This window comes from Drosophila virilis, chromosome 2 (assembly GCF_030788295.1).
Source record: "Drosophila virilis strain 15010-1051.87 chromosome 2, Dvir_AGI_RSII-ME, whole genome shotgun sequence".
NCBI classification, from domain to species: Eukaryota; Metazoa; Arthropoda; class Insecta; order Diptera; family Drosophilidae; genus Drosophila; species Drosophila virilis.
In genome coordinates, this window is record NC_091544.1 from 17,332,397 (window position 1) to 17,358,129 (window position 25,733).

General features: G+C 37.9%; 3 protein-coding genes across 5 annotated transcripts in view; 1 reads left to right on the forward strand and 2 right to left on the reverse strand.

The window, feature by feature from the left end:
- The window catches only part of Dfd (homeotic protein deformed), a 28,632-nt gene extending 4,592 nt beyond the window's left edge, over positions 1 to 24,040 (reverse strand). The window contains exons 1-5 of one of the 3 annotated variants that reach the window (XM_070206976.1): positions 22,891 to 24,040; positions 21,757 to 21,848; positions 21,507 to 21,681; positions 11,253 to 11,641; positions 2,789 to 2,873 (exon numbers count right to left, since the gene is read on the reverse strand). In XM_070206976.1, the coding sequence (XP_070063077.1) occupies positions 2,820 to 2,873; positions 11,253 to 11,641; positions 21,507 to 21,681; positions 21,757 to 21,848; positions 22,891 to 23,647 (1,467 nt within the window). In that variant the 5' untranslated portion in view covers positions 23,648 to 24,040 and the 3' untranslated portion in view covers positions 2,789 to 2,819. Of the gene's footprint in view, positions 1 to 2,788; positions 2,874 to 2,948; positions 5,110 to 11,252; positions 11,642 to 21,506; positions 21,682 to 21,756; positions 21,849 to 22,890 lie in introns of those variants that run through there. The other 2 variants (XM_032434429.2, XM_070206975.1) reach the window with 2 other exon arrangements.
- On the reverse strand, positions 10 to 2,748 carry LOC138910902 (uncharacterized). The gene is made up of 2 exons (XM_070206978.1): positions 169 to 2,748; positions 10 to 93 (listed from the first exon to the last, which is right to left on the reverse strand). Exon 1 carries the CDS (start codon positions 2,746 to 2,748, stop codon positions 175 to 177), a length of 2,574 nt encoding a protein of 857 aa, XP_070063079.1. The 3' UTR covers positions 10 to 93; positions 169 to 174.
- On the forward strand, positions 7,016 to 10,541 carry LOC138910901 (uncharacterized). The gene is made up of 2 exons (XM_070206977.1): positions 7,016 to 7,608; positions 7,684 to 10,541. The coding sequence occupies exon 2, from the start codon at positions 7,809 to 7,811 to the stop codon at positions 10,380 to 10,382; it is 2,574 nt and encodes an 857-aa protein (XP_070063078.1). The 5' UTR covers positions 7,016 to 7,608; positions 7,684 to 7,808; the 3' UTR covers positions 10,383 to 10,541.
- Positions 24,041 to 25,733: the final 1,693 nt, after the last annotated feature.

The window sequence follows — 25,733 nt, forward strand, 5'->3', positions numbered from 1 at the left end:
TCCGTGTTTGTTAAAACAAACAATGAAAAACAATTTTATTCAATTCTCTTCCGATATATTTCGGTTGCACATCGGCAAACCGTCTTCAGGGCACTAACACCAAGATACAAAAAACAATTAACAATTATAATACAATAAATTAAACATTATTTCGAACATTTTACATACATTATTTTACACGTCTGCGCTTTTTGACGTGGAGATTGTTACTGAGGTTGTTTGACTGTTTAAGAGGTGTCTGTACAAGTGAGCGCAATTTTCTGTGTCTGTCTTGTAGTTTAGTCGTTTGTAGGTTGGTGTGTTAATTATGTGTAGCATTTCCAATGTGTGTCGCTTGTTATAGTGTTGTTCTTGTTGTAAGATTGTTGTTTCATCAAAATTTGGTGTGTGGTTGCTTCTTATACAATGGGTCATAAGTGCTGTTTTCTGTATATTATTTTGATGTCTTAGTTTGAAGTCCGATTTATGTTGACTAATCCTTGTTTTTAGCTTCGATTTTGTTGTACCTATGTAGACACTATTGCACTTGTTGTTGTTATCCCCGCCACATGGTATTTGGTAAACGACGTTGCTTTTTTCGATCATCGGGATTTTCGACTTTATCTTGTTGAAGAATTTTTGTAATGTATTCGTCGGTTTGTGTGCTACTTTTATATCTTGTTTGTTATAACAGTCTGAGTTTGTGAGGCGTTCTGATAGTCGTGGTACATATATTAGTGATTTGTATATTTTAGCAGGTTCTGTTGGCTTTTTTCTTTCGATTTGTCGTCTTTTTAATAATGTTTTGATTATATTTGGGGGGAAGTCATTTTTGGTCAAAAGTTCTTTGATTTCATGTTCAATTTCTTTGTGGTATATTGTGTCCGATATTTTCATCATTCTATTCATACAGCCTAGTGCTGTATTGATTATCATACTCTTTGGGTGGTTTGAATTGAAGTTGAGTATTCGTCCGGAGGCTATGGGTTTCCTATACCACTTTATTTTGAGTGTGTTGTCCATTCTGCTTACAATAGAGTCTAAAAATGGTAATTTCCCGTCCTTTTCTAATTCCATTGTAAATTTTATCTGTTTGTGGAAGGAATTCAATTCTTTTAGAATATTTTCCACGTCTATTTTGTTCGTTATGGCAAAAAGGTCATCTACATATTTGGTCAAGAGTCTTGGTTTTATTTTTAATTTATCTGTAATCTTGTCCAACAGTTCCTCCATTAATATATCTGCGATTACTGGGGAAGCCGGTGATCCCATTGGCATTCCCTTAAGTTGTGTGTATATTTTGTCTTCGTATTTGAAATATCTGTTTTCCTGTATGCAAAATCTAACTATGTCCATAAATAGTTGTTTCGGTATATTCGTGTGCTCTTCTAATTTGGTCCATTTTTGTCTTATTGTGTCAAGTGCTAATTCTATTGGTATGCTGGGAAATAAGGATACTACGTCAAAAGATACTAATGTTTCCTCTTCTCTAATCTGGGAGTTGTTGACTCTGTCTTTAAAATCTACCGCGTTCTTGATGTTGTACCTAGAGTCCATTGTCAGATTTTTTAATATTTGTATTATATATTTGCACAGCCCGTAAGATGGAGATCCTATGGAAGAACATATTGGTCTCAGTGGAGTTCCTTCCTTGTGTATTTTTGGTAGTCCATATATCCTCGGAGGTACCGCTGTTGTTGTAGTCATCTTATTTCTTTCGTCCTTTGAAATAAGACCCATCTTGAATAATTGTGCTACGAAGGTGTTATTCTTTGTCTGTAGTCTTGATGTCGGATCTAGTCTCAATGTTCTATACGCGCATAAGTCGTCTAAAATATTTGTCATTTTATTTTTATATTCATCCTCATCCATTGCTACGGTTTTGTTGCCCTTATCCGACGATAGAATTTTAATATTTATATTTTCTTTCAGTAATTTTCGTGTCTGTTCCACTGTGTCCAGTATTGCTCGATCCCTACTGTTTTGGTTGTTCTTGGTTTTATGCTCTTTGACTAACAAAGAGAATTTTGTGCGCGCCGACTCTTGTGTTTCCTTTTCTTTTATTGTTTGCACTAGCTCCTCACCGTCTGCGATGTATTTCAAGAGAGGAAAATCTCTCTTGCTGATTGGGAGAGCGAACTTCGGCCCTTTTGCGAGTAACGCTACGACGTTTGGCGGGAATTCTATTTTTGTTTTGTTTACAAACCACTCTCTTTGCGTGTTGTTATCCGCTAAGGCTAGGTTCCGTTGATCTCGTAACTTATCGTGTTTCGTTTCTTGTCTTTTCTTGAGTGTTGTTGTTATTTTGTTTTCTATATTTCTCTCGCTCTCAAAAAACGCTTTTGCGTCATCTGTGGTCATCAGTTGTTCTATGTTTGTTTTTGCTTTTTCCATATGTTTTGTTTGTTCTTGTAATAGGTTGTGTTTGTGTTTTATAAGTAAGTTTAATATTTTGGTATGGTAAAAATGTGTGTGTCTAGTCAATGTTCTTGTTATGTCAGGGTGGGTTTTATTGTCAGTGGTCAGTATGGTCAAATGCTGTGTCAAGTTTTTGATGAAGTTAGGTATTAAATTTGATTTTCTACATTTTAACAAAAATTTTAAACTAGATTTAAGTTTAGTTAATTTTACCAGTGTTAGTTGGAATTTATTAATTGTTCTTTTCGAATCCTTGTATTTAGTTTTTATTTTTGCGTAGCTCATGTTGGTTGCTGTGCATACGGCGTGCCTTCCGTTGATATTTATTGATGGCTCTGGCGACCTTTCCATATTTCAATATTTATTTGTTGGCTGGCTCGAGGTCCGTGTTTGTTAAAACAAACAATGAAAAACAATTTTATTCAATTCTCTTCCGATATATTTCGGTTGCACATCGGCAAACCGTCTTCAGGGCACTAACACCAAGATACAAAAAACAATTAACAATTATAATACAATAAATTAAACATTATTTCGAACATTTTACATACATTATTTTACACGTCTGCGCTTTTTGACGTGGAGATTGTTACTGAGGTTGTTTGACTGTTTAAGAGGTGTCTGTACAAGTGAGCGCAATTTTCTGTGTCTGTCTTGTAGTTTAGTCGTTTGTAGGTTGGTGTGTTAATTATGTGTAGCATTTCCAATGTGTGTCGCTTGTTATAGTGTTGTTCTTGTTGTAAGATTGTTGTTTCATCAAAATTTGGTGTGTGGTTGCTTCTTATACAATGGGTCATAAGTGCTGTTTTCTGTATATTATTTTGATGTCTTAGTTTGAAGTCCGATTTATGTTGACTAATCCTTGTTTTTAGCTTCGATTTTGTTGTACCTATGTAGACACTATTGCACTTGTTGTTGTTATCCCCGCCACATGGTATTTGGTAAACGACGTTGCTTTTTTCGATCATCGGGATTTTCGACTTTATCTTGTTGAAGAATTTTTGTAATGTATTCGTCGGTTTGTGTGCTACTTTTATATCTTGTTTGTTATAACAGTCTGAGTTTGTGAGGCGTTCTGATAGTCGTGGTACATATATTAGTGATTTGTATATTTTAGCAGGTTCTGTTGGCTTTTTTCTTTCGATTTGTCGTCTTTTTAATAATGTTTTGATTATATTTGGGGGGAAGTCATTTTTGGTCAAAAGTTCTTTGATTTCATGTTCAATTTCTTTGTGGTATATTGTGTCCGATATTTTCATCATTCTATTCATACAGCCTAGTGCTGTATTGATTATCATACTCTTTGGGTGGTTTGAATTGAAGTTGAGTATTCGTCCGGAGGCTATGGGTTTCCTATACCACTTTATTTTGAGTGTGTTGTCCATTCTGCTTACAATAGAGTCTAAAAATGGTAATTTCCCGTCCTTTTCTAATTCCATTGTAAATTTTATCTGTTTGTGGAAGGAATTCAATTCTTTTAGAATATTTTCCACGTCTATTTTGTTCGTTATGGCAAAAAGGTCATCTACATATTTGGTCAAGAGTCTTGGTTTTATTTTTAATTTATCTGTAATCTTGTCCAACAGTTCCTCCATTAATATATCTGCGATTACTGGGGAAGCCGGTGATCCCATTGGCATTCCCTTAAGTTGTGTGTATATTTTGTCTTCGTATTTGAAATATCTGTTTTCCTGTATGCAAAATCTAACTATGTCCATAAATAGTTGTTTCGGTATATTCGTGTGCTCTTCTAATTTGGTCCATTTTTGTCTTATTGTGTCAAGTGCTAATTCTATTGGTATGCTGGGAAATAAGGATACTACGTCAAAAGATACTAATGTTTCCTCTTCTCTAATCTGGGAGTTGTTGACTCTGTCTTTAAAATCTACCGCGTTCTTGATGTTGTACCTAGAGTCCATTGTCAGATTTTTTAATATTTGTATTATATATTTGCACAGCCCGTAAGATGGAGATCCTATGGAAGAACATATTGGTCTCAGTGGAGTTCCTTCCTTGTGTATTTTTGGTAGTCCATATATCCTCGGAGGTACCGCTGTTGTTGTAGTCATCTTATTTCTTTCGTCCTTTGAAATAAGACCCATCTTGAATAATTGTGCTACGAAGGTGTTATTCTTTGTCTGTAGTCTTGATGTCGGATCTAGTCTCAATGTTCTATACGCGCATAAGTCGTCTAAAATATTTGTCATTTTATTTTTATATTCATCCTCATCCATTGCTACGGTTTTGTTGCCCTTATCCGACGATAGAATTTTAATATTTATATTTTCTTTCAGTAATTTTCGTGTCTGTTCCACTGTGTCCAGTATTGCTCGATCCCTACTGTTTTGGTTGTTCTTGGTTTTATGCTCTTTGACTAACAAAGAGAATTTTGTGCGCGCCGACTCTTGTGTTTCCTTTTCTTTTATTGTTTGCACTAGCTCCTCACCGTCTGCGATGTATTTCAAGAGAGGAAAATCTCTCTTGCTGATTGGGAGAGCGAACTTCGGCCCTTTTGCGAGTAACGCTACGACGTTTGGCGGGAATTCTATTTTTGTTTTGTTTACAAACCACTCTCTTTGCGTGTTGTTATCCGCTAAGGCTAGGTTCCGTTGATCTCGTAACTTATCGTGTTTCGTTTCTTGTCTCTTCTTGACATTAAATATCAACGGAAGGCACGCCGTATGCACAGCAACCAACATGAGCTACGCAAAAATAAAAACTAAATACAAGGATTCGAAAAGAACAATTAATAAATTCCAACTAACACTGGTAAAATTAACTAAACTTAAATCTAGTTTAAAATTTTTGTTAAAATGTAGAAAATCAAATTTAATACCTAACTTCATCAAAAACTTGACACAGCATTTGACCATACTGACCACTGACAATAAAACCCACCCTGACATAACAAGAACATTGACTAGACACACACATTTTTACCATACCAAAATATTAAACTTACTTATAAAACACAAACACAACCTATTACAAGAACAAACAAAACATATGGAAAAAGCAAAAACAAACATAGAACAACTGATGACCACAGATGACGCAAAAGCGTTTTTTGAGAGCGAGAGAAATATAGAAAACAAAATAACAACAACACTCAAGAAAAGACAAGAAACGAAACACGATAAGTTACGAGATCAACGGAACCTAGCCTTAGCGGATAACAACACGCAAAGAGAGTGGTTTGTAAACAAAACAAAAATAGAATTCCCGCCAAACGTCGTAGCGTTACTCGCAAAAGGGCCGAAGTTCGCTCTCCCAATCAGCAAGAGAGATTTTCCTCTCTTGAAATACATCGCAGACGGTGAGGAGCTAGTGCAAACAATAAAAGAAAAGGAAACACAAGAGTCGGCGCGCACAAAATTCTCTTTGTTAGTCAAAGAGCATAAAACCAAGAACAACCAAAACAGTAGGGATCGAGCAATACTGGACACAGTGGAACAGACACGAAAATTACTGAAAGAAAATATAAATATTAAAATTCTATCGTCGGATAAGGGCAACAAAACCGTAGCAATGGATGAGGATGAATATAAAAATAAAATGACAAATATTTTAGACGACTTATGCGCGTATAGAACATTGAGACTAGATCCGACATCAAGACTACAGACAAAGAATAACACCTTCGTAGCACAATTATTCAAGATGGGTCTTATTTCAAAGGACGAAAGAAATAAGATGACTACAACAACAGCGGTACCTCCGAGGATATATGGACTACCAAAAATACACAAGGAAGGAACTCCACTGAGACCAATATGTTCTTCCATAGGATCTCCATCTTACGGGCTGTGCAAATATATAATACAAATATTAAAAAATCTGACAATGGACTCTAGGTACAACATCAAGAACGCGGTAGATTTTAAAGACAGAGTCAACAACTCCCAGATTAGAGAAGAGGAAACATTAGTATCTTTTGACGTAGTATCCTTATTTCCCAGCATACCAATAGAATTAGCACTTGACACAATAAGACAAAAATGGACCAAATTAGAAGAGCACACGAATATACCGAAACAACTATTTATGGACATAGTTAGATTTTGCATACAGGAAAACAGATATTTCAAATACGAAGACAAAATATACACACAACTTAAGGGAATGCCAATGGGATCACCGGCTTCCCCAGTAATCGCAGATATATTAATGGAGGAACTGTTGGACAAGATTACAGATAAATTAAAAATAAAACCAAGACTCTTGACCAAATATGTAGATGACCTTTTTGCCATAACGAACAAAATAGACGTGGAAAATATTCTAAAAGAATTGAATTCCTTCCACAAACAGATAAAATTTACAATGGAATTAGAAAAGGACGGGAAATTACCATTTTTAGACTCTATTGTAAGCAGAATGGACAACACACTCAAAATAAAGTGGTATAGGAAACCCATAGCCTCCGGACGAATACTCAACTTCAATTCAAACCACCCAAAGAGTATGATAATCAATACAGCACTAGGCTGTATGAATAGAATGATGAAAATATCGGACACAATATACCACAAAGAAATTGAACATGAAATCAAAGAACTTTTGACCAAAAATGACTTCCCCCCAAATATAATCAAAACATTATTAAAAAGACGACAAATCGAAAGAAAAAAGCCAACAGAACCTGCTAAAATATACAAATCACTAATATATGTACCACGACTATCAGAACGCCTCACAAACTCAGACTGTTATAACAAACAAGATATAAAAGTAGCACACAAACCGACGAATACATTACAAAAATTCTTCAACAAGATAAAGTCGAAAATCCCGATGATCGAAAAAAGCAACGTCGTTTACCAAATACCATGTGGCGGGGATAACAACAACAAGTGCAATAGTGTCTACATAGGTACAACAAAATCGAAGCTAAAAACAAGGATTAGTCAACATAAATCGGACTTCAAACTAAGACATCAAAATAATATACAGAAAACAGCACTTATGACCCATTGTATAAGAAGCAACCACACACCAAATTTTGATGAAACAACAATCTTACAACAAGAACAACACTATAACAAGCGACACACATTGGAAATGCTACACATAATTAACACACCAACCTACAAACGACTAAACTACAAGACAGACACAGAAAATTGCGCTCACTTGTACAGACACCTCTTAAACAGTCAAACAACCTCAGTAACAATCTCCACGTCAAAAAGCGCAGACGTGTAAAATAATGTATGTAAAATGTTCGAAATAATGTTTAATTTATTGTATTATAATTGTTAATTGTTTTTTGTATCTTGGTGTTAGTGCCCTGAAGACGGTTTGCCGATGTGCAACCGAAATATATCGGAAGAGAATTGAATAAAATTGTTTTTCATTGTTTGTTTTAACAAACACGGACCTCGAGCCAGCCAACAAATAAATATTGAAATATGGAAAGGTCGCCAGAGCCATCAATAAATATCAACGGAAGGCACGCCGTATGCACAGCAACCAACATGAGCTACGCAAAAATAAAAACTAAATACAAGGATTCGAAAAGAACAATTAATAAATTCCAACTAACACTGGTAAAATTAACTAAACTTAAATCTAGTTTAAAATTTTTGTTAAAATGTAGAAAATCAAATTTAATACCTAACTTCATCAAAAACTTGACACAGCATTTGACCATACTGACCACTGACAATAAAACCCACCCTGACATAACAAGAACATTGACTAGACACACACATTTTTACCATACCAAAATATTAAACTTACTTATAAAACACAAACACAACCTATTACAAGAACAAACAAAACATATGGAAAAAGCAAAAACAAACATAGAACAACTGATGACCACAGATGACGCAAAAGCGTTTTTTGAGAGCGAGAGAAATATAGAAAACAAAATAACAACAACACTCAAGAAAAGACAAGAAACGAAACACGATAAGTTACGAGATCAACGGAACCTAGCCTTAGCGGATAACAACACGCAAAGAGAGTGGTTTGTAAACAAAACAAAAATAGAATTCCCGCCAAACGTCGTAGCGTTACTCGCAAAAGGGCCGAAGTTCGCTCTCCCAATCAGCAAGAGAGATTTTCCTCTCTTGAAATACATCGCAGACGGTGAGGAGCTAGTGCAAACAATAAAAGAAAAGGAAACACAAGAGTCGGCGCGCACAAAATTCTCTTTGTTAGTCAAAGAGCATAAAACCAAGAACAACCAAAACAGTAGGGATCGAGCAATACTGGACACAGTGGAACAGACACGAAAATTACTGAAAGAAAATATAAATATTAAAATTCTATCGTCGGATAAGGGCAACAAAACCGTAGCAATGGATGAGGATGAATATAAAAATAAAATGACAAATATTTTAGACGACTTATGCGCGTATAGAACATTGAGACTAGATCCGACATCAAGACTACAGACAAAGAATAACACCTTCGTAGCACAATTATTCAAGATGGGTCTTATTTCAAAGGACGAAAGAAATAAGATGACTACAACAACAGCGGTACCTCCGAGGATATATGGACTACCAAAAATACACAAGGAAGGAACTCCACTGAGACCAATATGTTCTTCCATAGGATCTCCATCTTACGGGCTGTGCAAATATATAATACAAATATTAAAAAATCTGACAATGGACTCTAGGTACAACATCAAGAACGCGGTAGATTTTAAAGACAGAGTCAACAACTCCCAGATTAGAGAAGAGGAAACATTAGTATCTTTTGACGTAGTATCCTTATTTCCCAGCATACCAATAGAATTAGCACTTGACACAATAAGACAAAAATGGACCAAATTAGAAGAGCACACGAATATACCGAAACAACTATTTATGGACATAGTTAGATTTTGCATACAGGAAAACAGATATTTCAAATACGAAGACAAAATATACACACAACTTAAGGGAATGCCAATGGGATCACCGGCTTCCCCAGTAATCGCAGATATATTAATGGAGGAACTGTTGGACAAGATTACAGATAAATTAAAAATAAAACCAAGACTCTTGACCAAATATGTAGATGACCTTTTTGCCATAACGAACAAAATAGACGTGGAAAATATTCTAAAAGAATTGAATTCCTTCCACAAACAGATAAAATTTACAATGGAATTAGAAAAGGACGGGAAATTACCATTTTTAGACTCTATTGTAAGCAGAATGGACAACACACTCAAAATAAAGTGGTATAGGAAACCCATAGCCTCCGGACGAATACTCAACTTCAATTCAAACCACCCAAAGAGTATGATAATCAATACAGCACTAGGCTGTATGAATAGAATGATGAAAATATCGGACACAATATACCACAAAGAAATTGAACATGAAATCAAAGAACTTTTGACCAAAAATGACTTCCCCCCAAATATAATCAAAACATTATTAAAAAGACGACAAATCGAAAGAAAAAAGCCAACAGAACCTGCTAAAATATACAAATCACTAATATATGTACCACGACTATCAGAACGCCTCACAAACTCAGACTGTTATAACAAACAAGATATAAAAGTAGCACACAAACCGACGAATACATTACAAAAATTCTTCAACAAGATAAAGTCGAAAATCCCGATGATCGAAAAAAGCAACGTCGTTTACCAAATACCATGTGGCGGGGATAACAACAACAAGTGCAATAGTGTCTACATAGGTACAACAAAATCGAAGCTAAAAACAAGGATTAGTCAACATAAATCGGACTTCAAACTAAGACATCAAAATAATATACAGAAAACAGCACTTATGACCCATTGTATAAGAAGCAACCACACACCAAATTTTGATGAAACAACAATCTTACAACAAGAACAACACTATAACAAGCGACACACATTGGAAATGCTACACATAATTAACACACCAACCTACAAACGACTAAACTACAAGACAGACACAGAAAATTGCGCTCACTTGTACAGACACCTCTTAAACAGTCAAACAACCTCAGTAACAATCTCCACGTCAAAAAGCGCAGACGTGTAAAATAATGTATGTAAAATGTTCGAAATAATGTTTAATTTATTGTATTATAATTGTTAATTGTTTTTTGTATCTTGGTGTTAGTGCCCTGAAGACGGTTTGCCGATGTGCAACCGAAATATATCGGAAGAGAATTGAATAAAATTGTTTTTCATTGTTTGTTTTAACAAACACGGACCTCGAGCCAGCCAACAAATAAATATTATATTTTCCATTCAATATGTTATAGTGCTTGTCCTGACTGGCTGACTGAGTTATTGTCTGACTGATTGGTGATCAAAGCGCAGCCCAAACCAAAGCTAGGAAGCTGATATTTTCACTGTAGAAATTCCACCCGCAAGTGTTGAAAAATCGCGAAAAATATTTGTTTGAAACTGTTTTGCTTACCATCCGATCAGTTTTAGTACTCTGTCTCTCTCTCACTCTCTATCGTTTTCTATCTTTTCCTATATAGAACTGTATTATTCATATATTCCTCATAACTGGCCCTTTCCCTATCTATCACTCTCTCTCTCTCTCTCTCTCTCTCTCATTATCCTTCTCTCACTCTCACTCTCTTTCCCTCTCCGTCTTCCATCCTCTCTCTCTCTCTCTCGTTCTCTCCCTCTTTTTCTCCCCGTCTCTCCAATATTGATCAGTATTATTTGTATATTTCTCATAATCCTCTCTCTCTCTCCCCTTCTCCCCTTCTCTCACTCTCTCTATATTCTCTTTCCCTCCATCTTTCTCTCTTCCCCTCTCTCTCTCTCTCTGTTTCTCCTCCTCGCTCTCTTTGAATTATTCATATATTCCTCGCATCTGTTGCTTTCAGCCTGTGTCATTGGTAGCTTCAGTCGCTTCCCTGTTGATTGCTGTGCAGCGAATGGAACTCACCTCATTCATCACCGGCGTTTGTTGTTGCTGCTGCTGTTGCTGTTGTTGTTGCTGTTGCTGCTGTTGCTGCTGGGCCTGCTTCTTGGCACTGGCGCGCTTTGTGGGCTTCTTGGCTACCGGTGTTGGATTGCCATTGGCATCGACCGTTTTCTTGCGCACATTCTTCGTGTTGGGCAGCTTGTTGTCCTTCTTCCACTTCATGCGCCGGTTCTGGAACCAGATCTTGATCTGGCGCTCCGACAGCACCAGCGTGTGGGCAATTTCGATGCGCCGCCGTCGGGTCAGGTAGCGATTGTAATGGAACTCCTTTTCCAGCTCGAGTATCTGGTGGCGTGTGTAGGCGGTGCGTTGGCGTTTCGGCTCCATGCCCGGCTGATACGAGCCGTTCGCTGCAAAAATAAAAAACAAAAGATAGAGAGAGGCAGAGTGGGAGCATGAGAAGATGCATAATTAATGATTGAGAACAGGGAAAGGGGCATGGACTGGGGGCAGTGGCAGGCCGATTAAGTCGCAACGAGTCACAATTAATACACTTCAAATTTAGTTTCATAATAAGCAGCAAGAAGAAGGCTCAATAAATCTCGCCAGATAAGTTGACAACCCCAAAAAGCGCGCCAAAAACTTTTGACAACACCTTGAACCCCCGGGCCACCGCCCGAAGGGTAGATATACACGAAAAAGAAGAAGAAGCCACCGACAGCGGGCAGATGAAAGAGCTGCACTTACACAGCGCCCGTCCAGGATAATTAATCAAAATCAAGTAAAACAACTGCCTGTCCGTCTGCCTATCGAAAAAAGGACAACATTGCGCGCTCGCATTTAGTTTTTCCTCGAACGCTTTAATTAAACATTTCCCGCCGCAGCCACCGCTCACCCCGCAGCCGTTTTATCCTTTTCCTGTTCCGTTTTTTACGCGCCACACCTGCTGTCCACGTTCACGATTCGAATCGGGCCTACGACTGCAACAAATAGAGCCAACGGACAACCGACAGCCCATCAAATTTATATTCGCACCATCAATTTCAATTTGGCCAGTTCGCAATGCCATCGAGTTTTGGGTTCGGGCTCAGGGCTGATGTCTCTATCTGTATGGCTGTTGCAGGGTCCTGGCGCTGGCTCCGCAACTTGACCAATCATATCCGGAGCGCACATCAAGTTGTAATTTATAAAAATTTCATTGCACTGTGACAGACAGCTTTCGATTTGATATAAATATTTCAATCCCAACTGCTGTGCTGCCGTTTCTCAGCTGCTAGATTAATGATGTTGTCCACTGGTCGCTGACAGCCGCAGGGGTAAAAGAAAGGGGTCGAGCGGGCAAGGGTTTCACCTCCGCCCGCCCTCTTCTATTACTCTCTCTTGGGATTTAGTTTACCATCTTTGAGTCGCAATGTTCGTAGGCCTAAAAGAGCTGTTCACAAGTTTTACATTCTGTTTCCTAGTTGTACTTTTTATTTAAGTAAACTTACTTTTTATTTTAATGTACTTAATCAGTTTTACTTTTAATAAATAATGATATAAAGAAAGTTTTTGTATTGATAGGATTAACATTGAATCAGCCAAAGAACCAAAAACTTTATATCCAAGCGCTTCAATTGAATTGTGTGTCAGCTCTAATTCATTTCTATTTTAGTTAATCGCTTTTAACCTCTTGCAAGTTGTTTAAGCTAATGCAAGTTTATTACTATGTTTTTTGGCAGCGTCTTGACCGATAATCTTATTCTCGAATATCTTTACAGTACAGTAGACTACTTTAACAAATGATATTTACATATTTAGCCAAATACAAAATAATTCGATTTTTTTAACATTCTGAAACTCAATTTTAGAACCGAGAAAAATATCACATGAGAATAGAATACCCATTATCAAAGACCAAATGTTTAGTTTGTGCTCTCAGGCTCTCAGCCTCTCATTCCCTCTCCCTCTCCCTCTCCCTCTCTCTCTCTCTCTCTCTCTCTCTCTCTCTTTCCTACCAACTTTAACAAGTTTAACATATTCTTATTTTATATAAAAAGTGTTCCTTTTTCTTTTAACAAAATAAAAATGCCAAGTTTTCACTTTTCCTTCAAGCATTGACAGAAATTCTTATAAAATTCCTTCATGTATAAATCATCATGTCGATTCGTCAAGACTTCTTTACAATCTTTAGAAAATGTCTGCACAAATTCTTTAATGAGTTATTGATTTGATAAAGTTGTGAATAAAAGAAGCAACAACAACAAACATAAAAATTAAACAATATCAATTACAAAGCCCCAAAGGAACAGGCGGCACGCGGAACGAAGGAACAAGAACAATGAAAACGAAACCAATGAAGGCAATGGCCGCAAACAACGCGACGTCAGCTGCTGCGTAGGCGTTGACGTTGACTTTGACGTCGGCATCGCAGCTGACGTTGCAGCCGGCGTTGGCAGCATGCTGCGTTAATTCGTTTTTAATAAGTGCGTATCATTTCATTTCAACATTTCAACGAAATGTCCAGTGTGCCGGGTTGAGCGGGTTGCCATGTCCATGTCCATGTCCAGGAAGAGGCCTTCAAGCTGCGGCCGGGGGTTTCCAAGTCCAAGTCAAAGTCGTCTCGCCGCCCAAATAGCGCTGCGTCATGCTGCGGAGCGCTTGCCCAAAAGAGTGCCAATTGCAATTGCCTGGCAGCCAATTTATGAAAATGCCAAATCATACAAGGCCAAGGAAATCAAGATTGCACAAACAACAAATAATGTTGGTGAAGGAGGGGGCGAGGGGCGAGGGGCGCGGGGCAGACAATGTTGCAGGAACGTAGCGTGAAACTGCTAAAGAGCGAGCTGCTTGTTTTTTTTTTGGGAAAATTGGCGCTCTCTGGGGAATTGGCGGCAATGTTTAAACATATTAGTGCGTAGGTAGCTGCCCTCTATCTCCCTCCCTCTCTCTGGCACAGTCTCCTGCTTTTACCCCATATCATGGGTAGGTTATAATTGGCCCTGCCTCATGCACGGCTGTCGGCATGTTTGTCCCATCGCATGATTTATCATGCATTTGTGACTCCACAATTTCATTCATAGACGAGGGACGTTAGTTCCAAAAAAAAAAAAAAAAAAAAAAACTATGTCAGACGTTACTTAATAATCATAATCTTTTGTGTCGGTGGCGGCTACATTTCAGAGCAAAACCCTATATTCAATGCCAGGCCCAGTCAGAGGCCCGGCCCGGCGATATGCTCCATATCGCTTTAATCCACAAAAACTGATCGCTGCCTTTGAGGTGCGGTCATCTGGGCAACTTCCGGGCTTTAACTACACTTTCATTCATTCGCAATCTTCGAGTAACTGGGCCAACTGCTTCCACTTGATTAATTGCTGCGATACTGCGAGAGTGTGTAAATATTTTGGATATGTGGCCGGGGCACGACCTGTGATCGAGAAATTTGACTCGTGCCAAGCAGAAAATAATTTTTACGTCTGTCAACTTTGATTTAGCTGCTCATTCATCAAACGCAACGCGAAACCCGTTCCAAAAAAAAAAAAAAAAAACACAAAAATCTCTCCTCAACCGGCGTTAAATTTCTTTAGCAACATTGTGGGTAAAACATTATCAAATGACAATAAATTCATATTTTCTTGGCCCTAATGAATGGTTGGCTAAAAGTGAGTGCAAGGCGCACATTAAGCATACGTCGCGTTGGCCAGCGTCAATTGAATTCTAAGCTGAGTTCTGTTTCAGGTTTTCATTTTATTTATTTTTTTTTATAAAGTTTAGTTTATTGATGTTACCAACAACTGTGAATTGCCGGCAGCTTGTGTGTGGGTAAATTTACTTATTTATATTTTTTTGTGTGTGCCATGAGCTCATGGAAAAAGGCAAGTCAACATCAGCATTTCAACAACAGCGGGAGCTGCATCAGCAGCTTGTCAAGTGACTTGCAATTTGTGGCAGGCAAATAAAAATAAACATGAGCTCATGCTACTTACACACACACACTCACAGCAAACCCCTAGCATGCGTACCACAAATCTCATGTACTTACAAAACAATTCTTTACACATACACACACACACATACATACACATCCTATAAAGTTACAAACTGAAGCACCCGCAGCAATTGAACTTGTAGCTGGGAGACTGCATCACAACTCGAATTGTTAATTTGCTCGCAGCAATTTGTTAAATTTTTTGCTGCACTAAAAAAAACAGACTTAAAACAATATGTTAATTCCAGCGCACGAATTGCGAATAAATAAAACCAAAACAAATTAAATTCTATTTAAAAGCTAGAAGGCGCTCGATAAAAATGTATCTGGGAAGACGTCAAAATGATTGATGTCAACCCAAACAGAATTTGTTCATTAATAAAACTACAACATGGTACCAGGTTTTGCAATGTTTATAACTGGAGGCGTACGTACTTTAAATTAAAATTAAAAAAAAAATAAATAAATAAATACTTAAAGAATAAACGAATTCTTTTTAAGAATAGAAAGTTTATAATTGTTGTTATATTTCAAAAATCATAAACTGTCCATATATTGAGAAAATAATAAAATTAATTGATCGGTCCTAGGCGCTTGGCTCTTTAAAAAAGCTTGAATAATAAATGAATTAAGATAGCATATGTATAATTAATTTTTAAATATTTAATATAAATTGTCTTCATTCAAAATCAAAAGCTTGCTTCAATATGAAAGTTCTATGTAAAATTAAAGCGTGCAACAAATTGAATCCAGAGTTTTTCAAATTATTCTCAAATTTTAATTTTGTTTAAAAAACGTATAATATTGTAAATATTATTATTAAGTAAATTTCTCTCGCAAATCATAAAACTCTTCTTAATCATGAAAATAATATTGTTATTATAATTTTGTTATGAGTTGATAAAGCCCGTAGATATGTCCGTCCGTCTGTCTGTCGGCCTTTCTGTTTCTATGCAAACTAGACTCTCAGTTTTATGGCTACCGTCTTGAAAGTCCATCTATTTCTATTCTTGTTTACTTTAAGAAAAATAAATGTATATATGGCCAGAATTTGAATTGAACTATACAGGAAAAACTTTTAGTTTCTGTGTAGAATGAATGGTGAATAACTTGTCTTAAATGAAGTCTATAGTGTAGTCAGCTAACTGTCGCTTTTCTATTGTACTATGCACCTATTTATTCTTCCGCGCTGAGTAATAACAATCGCAGCACATTCACAATAGATTTTCACTTTCCATAGCCCCACAACCAGAAGCGAACCTAATGACCAAGAACTGGCAGCTCGCCGAAACGGAATCTAGACTTGTCTTGAAACCATTTTAAGATATTTTTTTTAAGTTGAATAAGTTGCAAATAATACGAGAAACAAAAATGAGACTCTGACCAAAAGCCGAAAGACAAACAGTAACAAGTTAAGAAGCTCACGACTTTAAAGTCTTTAACAATAGACGCGACCTTGAAGCTACGTTTTGTTCAAAAATAAATAATATGGAAAATAAGAAACGACACGAAACGACTGTGACTGCCAGTTTTGACTGCTGCAGTTGGGCATGATTCTTGTTGCCGACTTGGACCAATAAAAGCGTCGCTAATTAATGCCAATTTCAATAATTCCGCACAAGTTGAGAGCTTCAGAGTTTTATTGGCGCAAATTGAGCGCAAGCCGTAGGGAGTGTGCGAAACTGTAAATACTCTGTCAATTCTCGGCTCCATTCACATTTCTGTGATTGTTGTTGTCCATTGGGACGCTAATTACGCTTTGTTCGCCAACAGATACAAACGGAGTGGACATACAGATACAGATACGTTTAGAGATCCAGCTGGTGCGGCTGCTCCATCTGTCATAAAAGGCGAACTTCTTAATTTTTACTGCGTCATTTTCATCATTGTCATGCCCTGGGCTTGGGCCTCTGCTGGGGGTTGGGGGGCGACGAGACGAGTCTCTGGGTGCCTCCGTCTCTGCGCATTTTGCAAAGGCTGCTCAGTTTCAGTGTTGGGTTTACAGCATCTCGGTCTGAGTCTGGGTCTGGGCTTGCACTTTTTTTTTGCCGCCTCAACAGAGGTGAGATGCTGATGAGGTTTTTCGCAAGTCATCGGGTAACTGTGACTGCCAGCCGTGAGCCTGGCCTGGTCTGGTCTGGCCCGGCCCGGCCTGGCCTGGCCTCTGCGGCACATTGGAAACTTAATCGTGGACTTGCCATTGAAATTCAGTTACAAGGCTGGGCACGTTTTCAGTGTGCTTGCTTTACTATGACCATAAATGTGAATACGAGTGTCAGTGTGTAAGTGCCAGTGTGAATATGAATATGAATACTAGCATGCATTGCTGTTGTTATTGAATGTTATATGGAACGTAAACTCGCCGATCATCTGCATGTTCTGGTAATAGCATAAAGTACAGCTTAGTTAAGCTTTTAAGCTCTCGTGCATAAAATCAATGTTTCGCGTACATTCATGCTACCTGTATTCTTAAATATGTGCGTGCTTCTGTGAGTACACAAGTGCATTCATTTGATTAGCATACACGAAATTCACTTTAGAGCTCAAGTATTTTTCTGAAGTGTGGCGTGAGAAATACCTACTTTTAATTATTCTTCAAAATTAGACATCCAATTTATAAAAAAATAAAACGAATAATTAAAAATTAATAATTACATCAGCATTCAAGTTTGAAATAACATTTTCGAATAGTTAGCATAATCAAGAGATTATTAAAACGGCTAAGACATATTTAAAAGAAACAAATATTTACTTTATGTACAAAATTCTTAGGTTTCTTAAAATGTGTTTGAGACTTAAACATATAACTTTGACATGTCTTATAGAAATGTTTAAAATACCTATATATATATATATTTATATATATATATATAACTATTCATCGTTTAAAGAACATTTTTGTTCTTAATATTTAATAACTGCTTAAGTTAGAGAAAAAGAGAGAGAGAGAGAGAGAGAGAGGCGCCCATCTCCGACCTATTTCTGTTCTTTCTATAATTTCTATATCTGTTAAAATCATTGAGATTAATGCATAAATCGAAAAGATTAAATAGCTAAAGACAGCTAAGTAATATCAAAGTTAATCGATATTAAATTTCATAATTTATTCATGAATATACATAAAGAAAAACGGCGGGCAAATGACAAATCTGTTCGTACTTGATTGCAAAAAGTTCATGAACCCCTGTCAGGAATTGCAAAGCAAAAGAGAACAAACAATTTAAGAGAGTAATAAGAAATGAGCACGTGGACTCCTTAGTAATTAAAATTAGTTTAAATAGCAAGAATAATAAAAATATGAAATTTGTATCAACCCAAGAAAATTTTGTATAGTTCCATACCATAATTCAATAATTCAAATATTGTCAACACTTTGCAACTATCAAATAAATTGTTTTCTAAATACATAAACTTTGACCAATTATAGCGCTGCTTTTAGCTGTTATTTATATTGATTGTTGTTGTTGTTGTTGTTGTTGCTGTTGTTTTTGGCTAGGGGCTTATTATACAAATTGAATGGGCCCGTTTTTGGACCACACGCCACCTGATACGCACGCCAACTCATGTAGTAATATTTTGTGCCTAGGCAAGCGCTAACCGAGTGTAAGTCATTTGTAAAAGACCTGAGAACAACAACACAAACAAGAACGAGGCACCGGCTCAACAGGCAACAAGATTGGAACTGAGCCTGAGAACTTGGGACTGGGGCTGTGGCTGTGGCTGTGGCTGTGGCTGCGACTGGGGACAGCCACATTCCGCCTAACGAGAGATGATGCACTGGCGATAATCAAGTTTCGTCTTGTTTTCGTAGTCGTACGCTCATGATAAATGTCACAACATTAACATCAAATGACACGGACCATCCGTCACTCAGTCGGAGTTTTGTCTGTTGCCCCTGAGCGATCTCAAACGTCTGTCTGTCCATCTGTCTGCCTGCCTGCCTGCTTGCTTGCCTGCCGAACTACTTCGATTTGATGCTCATCAGCATAGTTAATCCCCTCGAGTCGAGTCGAATAGAGTTGAGTCGGTGTCGCACGTCGAGATTGTCTCTGGAGTGGGTTTTGAAGAGAGCGCGTGTCGCAACCAAATGATATAATTGCCCATTAGGGTCAAGGTTATGTTTAATTGGAGTGCATCAGCGCGCTGCATAGTCGCTGAGACTAAGCAAGTATGTATGCTAATTAAAAAGCAATTTATCAGCTAACCCAGTTGCCGACCGAGTCAAAGCCATCCCGCACACGTTTGTTATGCACTCGCCACCTGAACCTGTCAGCCCTATTTATTGTCAGCCGGCCAGCTGGTATTGCCCGCGGGGCACCATGTCCATGTCCAGTTCCAGTCCCAACCAGATGCGGTAGCCAATTTTGGTAGAATTAAAACAATAAGCGCTGACAAACGTCGCGACGCGTTTTGATAATCGAACTCAACACATGGCTCAATGAATATGGTTTTAGGCGCGTTAATGTTCCGGCGCGACAATTAATGGTAATTATCTATCGAAGCTGACATTCGGATTCGATCGCACGCATAGGTACATATACTAATATATATATATATATATATATTCAACCACCTGGGTATTGGTGGCCAAGTTCATTCGCTCATCGAAGAGTGAATGGAAACCTGTTTCCGCAGCCCACATTCGAGTCGGTGTGTGGTGGGAAAATATTAAAAACATAGAAAAAAACATGAAACTTGCAATTGGAATAAAAGTCGTTAGGAAAATAGGGTGCGCAATAAAAAAAAAAGAAGAAGTGTGAGCTATGCTGCTAAGAAAAGCTACATATGTTAGGGGCTGTCTTCACTGAGTACTTATGTTTCAGATGTTTTTATGTTTTATGTTCCCTGCCTAATCTAGGGTATATTTAAAGAGAGTTTCTCAAAGGCAAACATCAAATTGATAGTCTTATCTATACGTCTATGATACCTAATAAATTTGACGTTTTTGAGTTCCCTCAAATCAAAGTTTTCTAAATTTAATTTGGTATTTCCATAAGTTTCTGAGGCATGAAGATAAAAACCCCTTAGATAATATCAGTCAAGAGATAAACTGTTAAATATAATATAAACTAGTTTTAAAAATACATCATAGTCGATTTTTATTCAAAGATGCCATTCTAACCAAATGTGGACATCTAATTGATTTATATAAAAACCAAAAAAAAAAGAGAAAACAAAATAAAAATCCGTCACGCCGAAGATTTAATACCCTTTAATACCCTCTTGCGGATATGTGAAAATAGTGAAGATCGTAAATGCTGAGTTTTTAAATATTTTTGAAAACAGAATACTTTGTCATATCCTACTAATTCAGTAATCTTTCCTATAGCAGCTATGTAATATACTGGTCCCATGTTGATAAGATTTTGCATATATATGACGATTATAAGGGAACTAATAAATTCCGAGTTTGATTTCAAATTTCATGACAAAATTATTATACCCTCTACAACGGCATAAAAAGAAACAAAGGGGAATCCTTACGAAAGTTATTTTGAAATAGAAACCCAAAAGCATCTGCATCTGATACGTACTAATAAATATAATGATGTGTATATATATTATTAAAATTATTGAAGTATATATATGCTATTAATATCTATAATCTTACTTTGAATACTACCCTAAATTCTGTTTATAAGAATCAAAAAACAACAAGTGGTTTCCGGTGGGAAAATAGTCTAATATACTTTAATGATCACATTAAAGAAGCTTCTGAGTTCGTAAGGCACAATCCCAAAATTGTCAACTGTTTGCAAATTTAAATTAAATCTGCGATTCATTAATAATATTTAATGAACTTAAATGAAGAATTTCACTTCGTTAGATTTGGCTTGCAGCAATTAAATTATAAATCTATGTTCATTTGCGGCATACATATTTCAAGTAACACAATTGTTTCCCCACAGAGCATAAGATTTGACAAATCCACTTAAAGACACAGCGAGTGTTGAAAGAGAACTGAATAGGCTTTACTTTAGTCGAGTGGCAGTTGCATACAGATACATCCATATGAATATGTACATTGTATATAGTCATATGGTATGAATATGTCACTCGCCATATACATTTTTGCCCTCAGCAGAAGGCGCGCCATTCTTGATTTTGATTAATGAGCAGCGAGCAGAGTTATTTTTTTTTTGGGGTCTTTTAGTTTTTGTTATTTGCCAAAGTCGAGCATTACAAAGTCTGTCAGTGGATCACGTGGGTGTTGGCAGCCAAGTAATTTAATTAGCATACGGCACACTGTGTGCTTTATGGGTGCATCTTCGTGTAGGTATTTTTGTGTGTGGAGCTGTACTTACCAACGCCCGCTACATGAATCTTCTTCATCCATGGGTAAATGATGCGCTCCCCGTCGGTTGTCTCGGCCATCAGATCATCATCGCTGTCTGAATCACCCAGATCATCATCGTTGTCGTTGGACGCCAACTCGTCTGGGGATCGATCGAGCATCAGACGATCCTCTTCAGACATATCCTGAATGGGAAACAGGTATTTTGCATTAGTCTATTCGCTGGCATTTATCACATTTCTTTGTTTGTTTTTATTTACATTTTCCGATCCCATATCATCACAGTGTAGCACCTCTTGCAGCTGTTGACCGGTGGGTGCGGCTTCTTCAAGGCGTTTCTCTAGCTTTAGGCCTGTAGTGGAGATTTTAAAGTTTACTAAATATGCATTTTTTATTCATATTGATATAAATTAAATTAGATTGTCATATTCAAAACTTAAATATTTTAATATGCCACATACATGATTACATACATGATTAATTGGAAGTTTAACTTGAATTATAAACTTTGGCATTCAAAGACCGTTTCAAACATTTTTAAGAATTCACATTCAAACATAATTTAAAAGTTAAAAAAAAAAAAGAAGTATAACTAATGAAATCAAGAAAAAAGAAAACTTCTGGAAAGATTTCTTTATATATTCCCAATGTATATGACTATCCTTTTCCCATAATCGAATCATTCGCTGACATTATAAAAGTTTGATTGGCTCTATATGCACAAATTTCAATTTAGTTCAAAACTTATCCAAGTATGTGGTTATAACTTTGCAAAGTGGGCGTAATGTAAATTTAAAAAAGTGATTACTAATTATAGTACAATAAAATGCCAAGCCCCTCAGTCCGTTTCTTTCATTAATATTTCTTGGTGAACTTCTTCAAAAAATATTTATTAAGTTAAACACAAAATTCGAAAAACGATATTCGACAATTTCAGTTGCTATCAATTGGATTTATTGATCGATTAATCAAAAGTGAAATTGCGATTTAGACGGTACCAACTTTCCCATTTTGCCGTTTATATAAAAAACTCACTAAATGAAGAACTTGAAAAAGGATATGTTATAACAGATTTAAAAAATATATTTCTGAAAAAGGTAAAAGGTTTGGAATTTCAACTATATAATAGCGAATAGAAAAGCTAACCTACACATTTTTAAATATATTTTAACAAAAATAAATAAATAAGTAAGTTTCGATTAAAATTACGAAAATCCTATGTAAAATATAAATAAATTGCTAAGACACATCAATTTTGATAATCAAACAATACCATATTTTTAAAATTTATATATTAAACTCTTACTAAAATATTTTAAACTTAAGCCAAATTTGTTTATCATAGAAAGGTTGTGTTGTTGAAGATGACCAATTTGAAGTCTCAGACGACTCACCTAACTCCTGCAGACCCAATGAGGTGTTTGTTGGCGGCTCCGTTGAGGAGCATTGCAGTGGCAGGTCCATCATCTGTGAGGAGAGCGGCGAGTGGCCTTGGGAGTGGGTGCTGCCGACGCTGCCGTTGGTGGTGCCATAGTAGCCGCCGTAGTATCCATTGGAGCCATTTGCGCTACTGTTGTTTGGCACGTTCACCGACGGCGGCGGTCCGTAACCCGCCTCCGAGTGCACCACACCGGCGGAAATGTACTCGGGCGCATGGTGCACAGCCGCAGCGGCTGCCGCCGCGGCATGGTGCCCATAATAGCCCAGACTCTGGTGCGGATGCGGATGATGCGTGGGCGGCGTTGTGGCATAGTTTGTCGCGTAGCCCGCGTTCTGGTGATGGTGGCCAGAGAGCGGGCTGTTGCTGTGGTGGTGCGAGTGCGTGAGCGGGTTATGGTTGTGGTGGTGCGCGGCGGCGGCCATGTAATCATTGACCATTTCCGCCGGATGCGTGGCGTGCGGGTGACCAGACATGCCAGGGCCGCCGCCACCAAGCCCAGCACCCCCACCACCAGCACCAACACCAACACCAACACCAACACCAACACCGCCGCCCATGTGCCCCGTCGATGCGGTCATGGAATAGTGACCATTGTAGTGATGATAGTCATCGGCAACCGGCGGGAACTTGGGATCTAGGCCATTACCCATGGACATGGGGCTCTGGACATGATGTGGCGCATGTGGATAACCCATGAGGAATGAGCTCATCGTAGTTTCTGTGTTTCTATCGTGGTTTACTAAAACTCTTGCTAGGCTCTGGCTCTACGACTGCTGCTCGCTGAGCGCATATTTCATTTCAATCTTCACTTATTGGCACTCACTTTTTGTTGCACTTTTTGCCTTTGTATGATCACTTTATTGGGACTGTGGCCAGCATTATTTTTGATGCGGGGGCTCTGTTTATTAAACACAGCGCGAGTGTCGCGCAACCGGCGCGTAAAAAACGTTGAAATTAAGCGGCGCCGTGAACAACAAAAAATCCAGACAATTTGACAGCGGCGTTCAGAAAACATTCAAAAATACCAAAAAAGACGACGCGTCCGATTCACGAGTGCGAATGCGAACCGTTCAATTCGAGCCGTTCTTTTGTTATGAACACGAACGAACGCTCTGAGCGCGAGCGAACCTGTTTTCTGTTTTCCTTGTCCACAGTTGTTTCTACTGCTTTTCGCGCTCTCCCTCATTCGTTCTCTCTCTCTCTCTTTCTCTCCTTCTCTCACTGTTCGCTCCGAAACGCAGCGTACAAATCGCCATTGCCATTGACAGCTAGCGATGACGTCTACGAGTTTCAAAACTCGATTTACTGGTTTTGTTTTTGGCTTCACTGAGAGCAACAACAGTGTAAAAAGGACAGCCCACACGCAGTGAGAGCTCCGTAGCCATGGCTGCACGCCATTTTCAACCACCGAGCAGCGAATGTGTTGGTAGAGTGCAGAGGGCTATTGTGCAAGCGAGATGACACGATATTTAGTCACACCCATTCGATGCCGCGCCGGTTGCTTTGCGTTTGCTACAGGTGCGGCTGATATATTGAGTATGGAAGTAATATTAACCAACTTTCTACGAATTTCTTTATTTTGAGCTACGAAAGCAATAATTAATTAACTATTCGAGGTTAACAATTATAATAATTATCAGATATATTTTAAAATGTTATTTCTTCGTATTTGCAGAATGTTAATAAACTTACTTAGTTTAACGATGAGTTGATTTTTTTTTTTTTTTAATGCAAGCGTATGTATTTTTTCAGTGTAAGTACTTACATTAATATCAGGGGAACCACATTTAAACGTAAGCGTATACACTTTAATGGAGGTGACTGTTTACTGTTGACGATTGTCTGAGCGAGCGTGAGTGTGAGTGCGAGTGTGTGTTGCTTTTGTGGCATTCGGCCATGGCGCACGCTCAAACTCGAAAACTGCCCTTTGCCGTCTCGCATCGTGCGTGGCCAACAAGCACCGCCCACTTTTCACTATGCCTTTCATCGATCCCGCGTGCGAATATGGCAGGCCAGAGACCATTTATTTTCCAGAATCCAAAAACCGATGCAACACAGTCTCTGGAACTGCAAACTACAGTCGTATCGATCGTAGGGCCAGGTCTGTGTGAAGTGTTGATATGAATTGCTCGTCTTTGGCTACCGAGTTGAGAGGCTCTACATAAATACATATATACGAGTACTACACACAATTCAACTATACACACACATATAGCTCGAAAGGCAGCGGCTGACTTGCAATATTTGCCCATTGCCATTGAATGTTGAATGAATATCACCGCACTTGGCGCAATGTTTCATTTTTATATTGTGGTTAGCGGAAAGGAGGGGGATGCTGTGGCTGCTGTTGTTGTTATTGTTGTTTTCGTTGTTGTTGTTGTTGTTGTTGTAGTTGTTATCATTACTACCGTGATTTGTATTGTTGCTGAAAATGTTGATGAAATGATGAGCATGACTGGCATTTATTCAAATGAGCCGGGCACACATGGAAAATCGATAGAATGATTGTTGTATAATGCACATAAAGAAGGTCGAACATTAAACGCTTTAATATTTTTACACCTAAATATTTAGACTCTTTCTTTACACTCTAACAACAACAAACGCAGCCTCACTATATTTTATCTAATGAGGCTTATGCTTCTTTGTAGGTTTATTATGTGAGCCACACTTCTGCCATGTGCCCTTCATATACACACCTATCTGTGGGCCGTGTGGGTGAGCCCTGCGACCGTCTAATTACCGAATAATTGAACCCATTCCAGAGTAGCACACGTGCTATACCACACAGCCAGA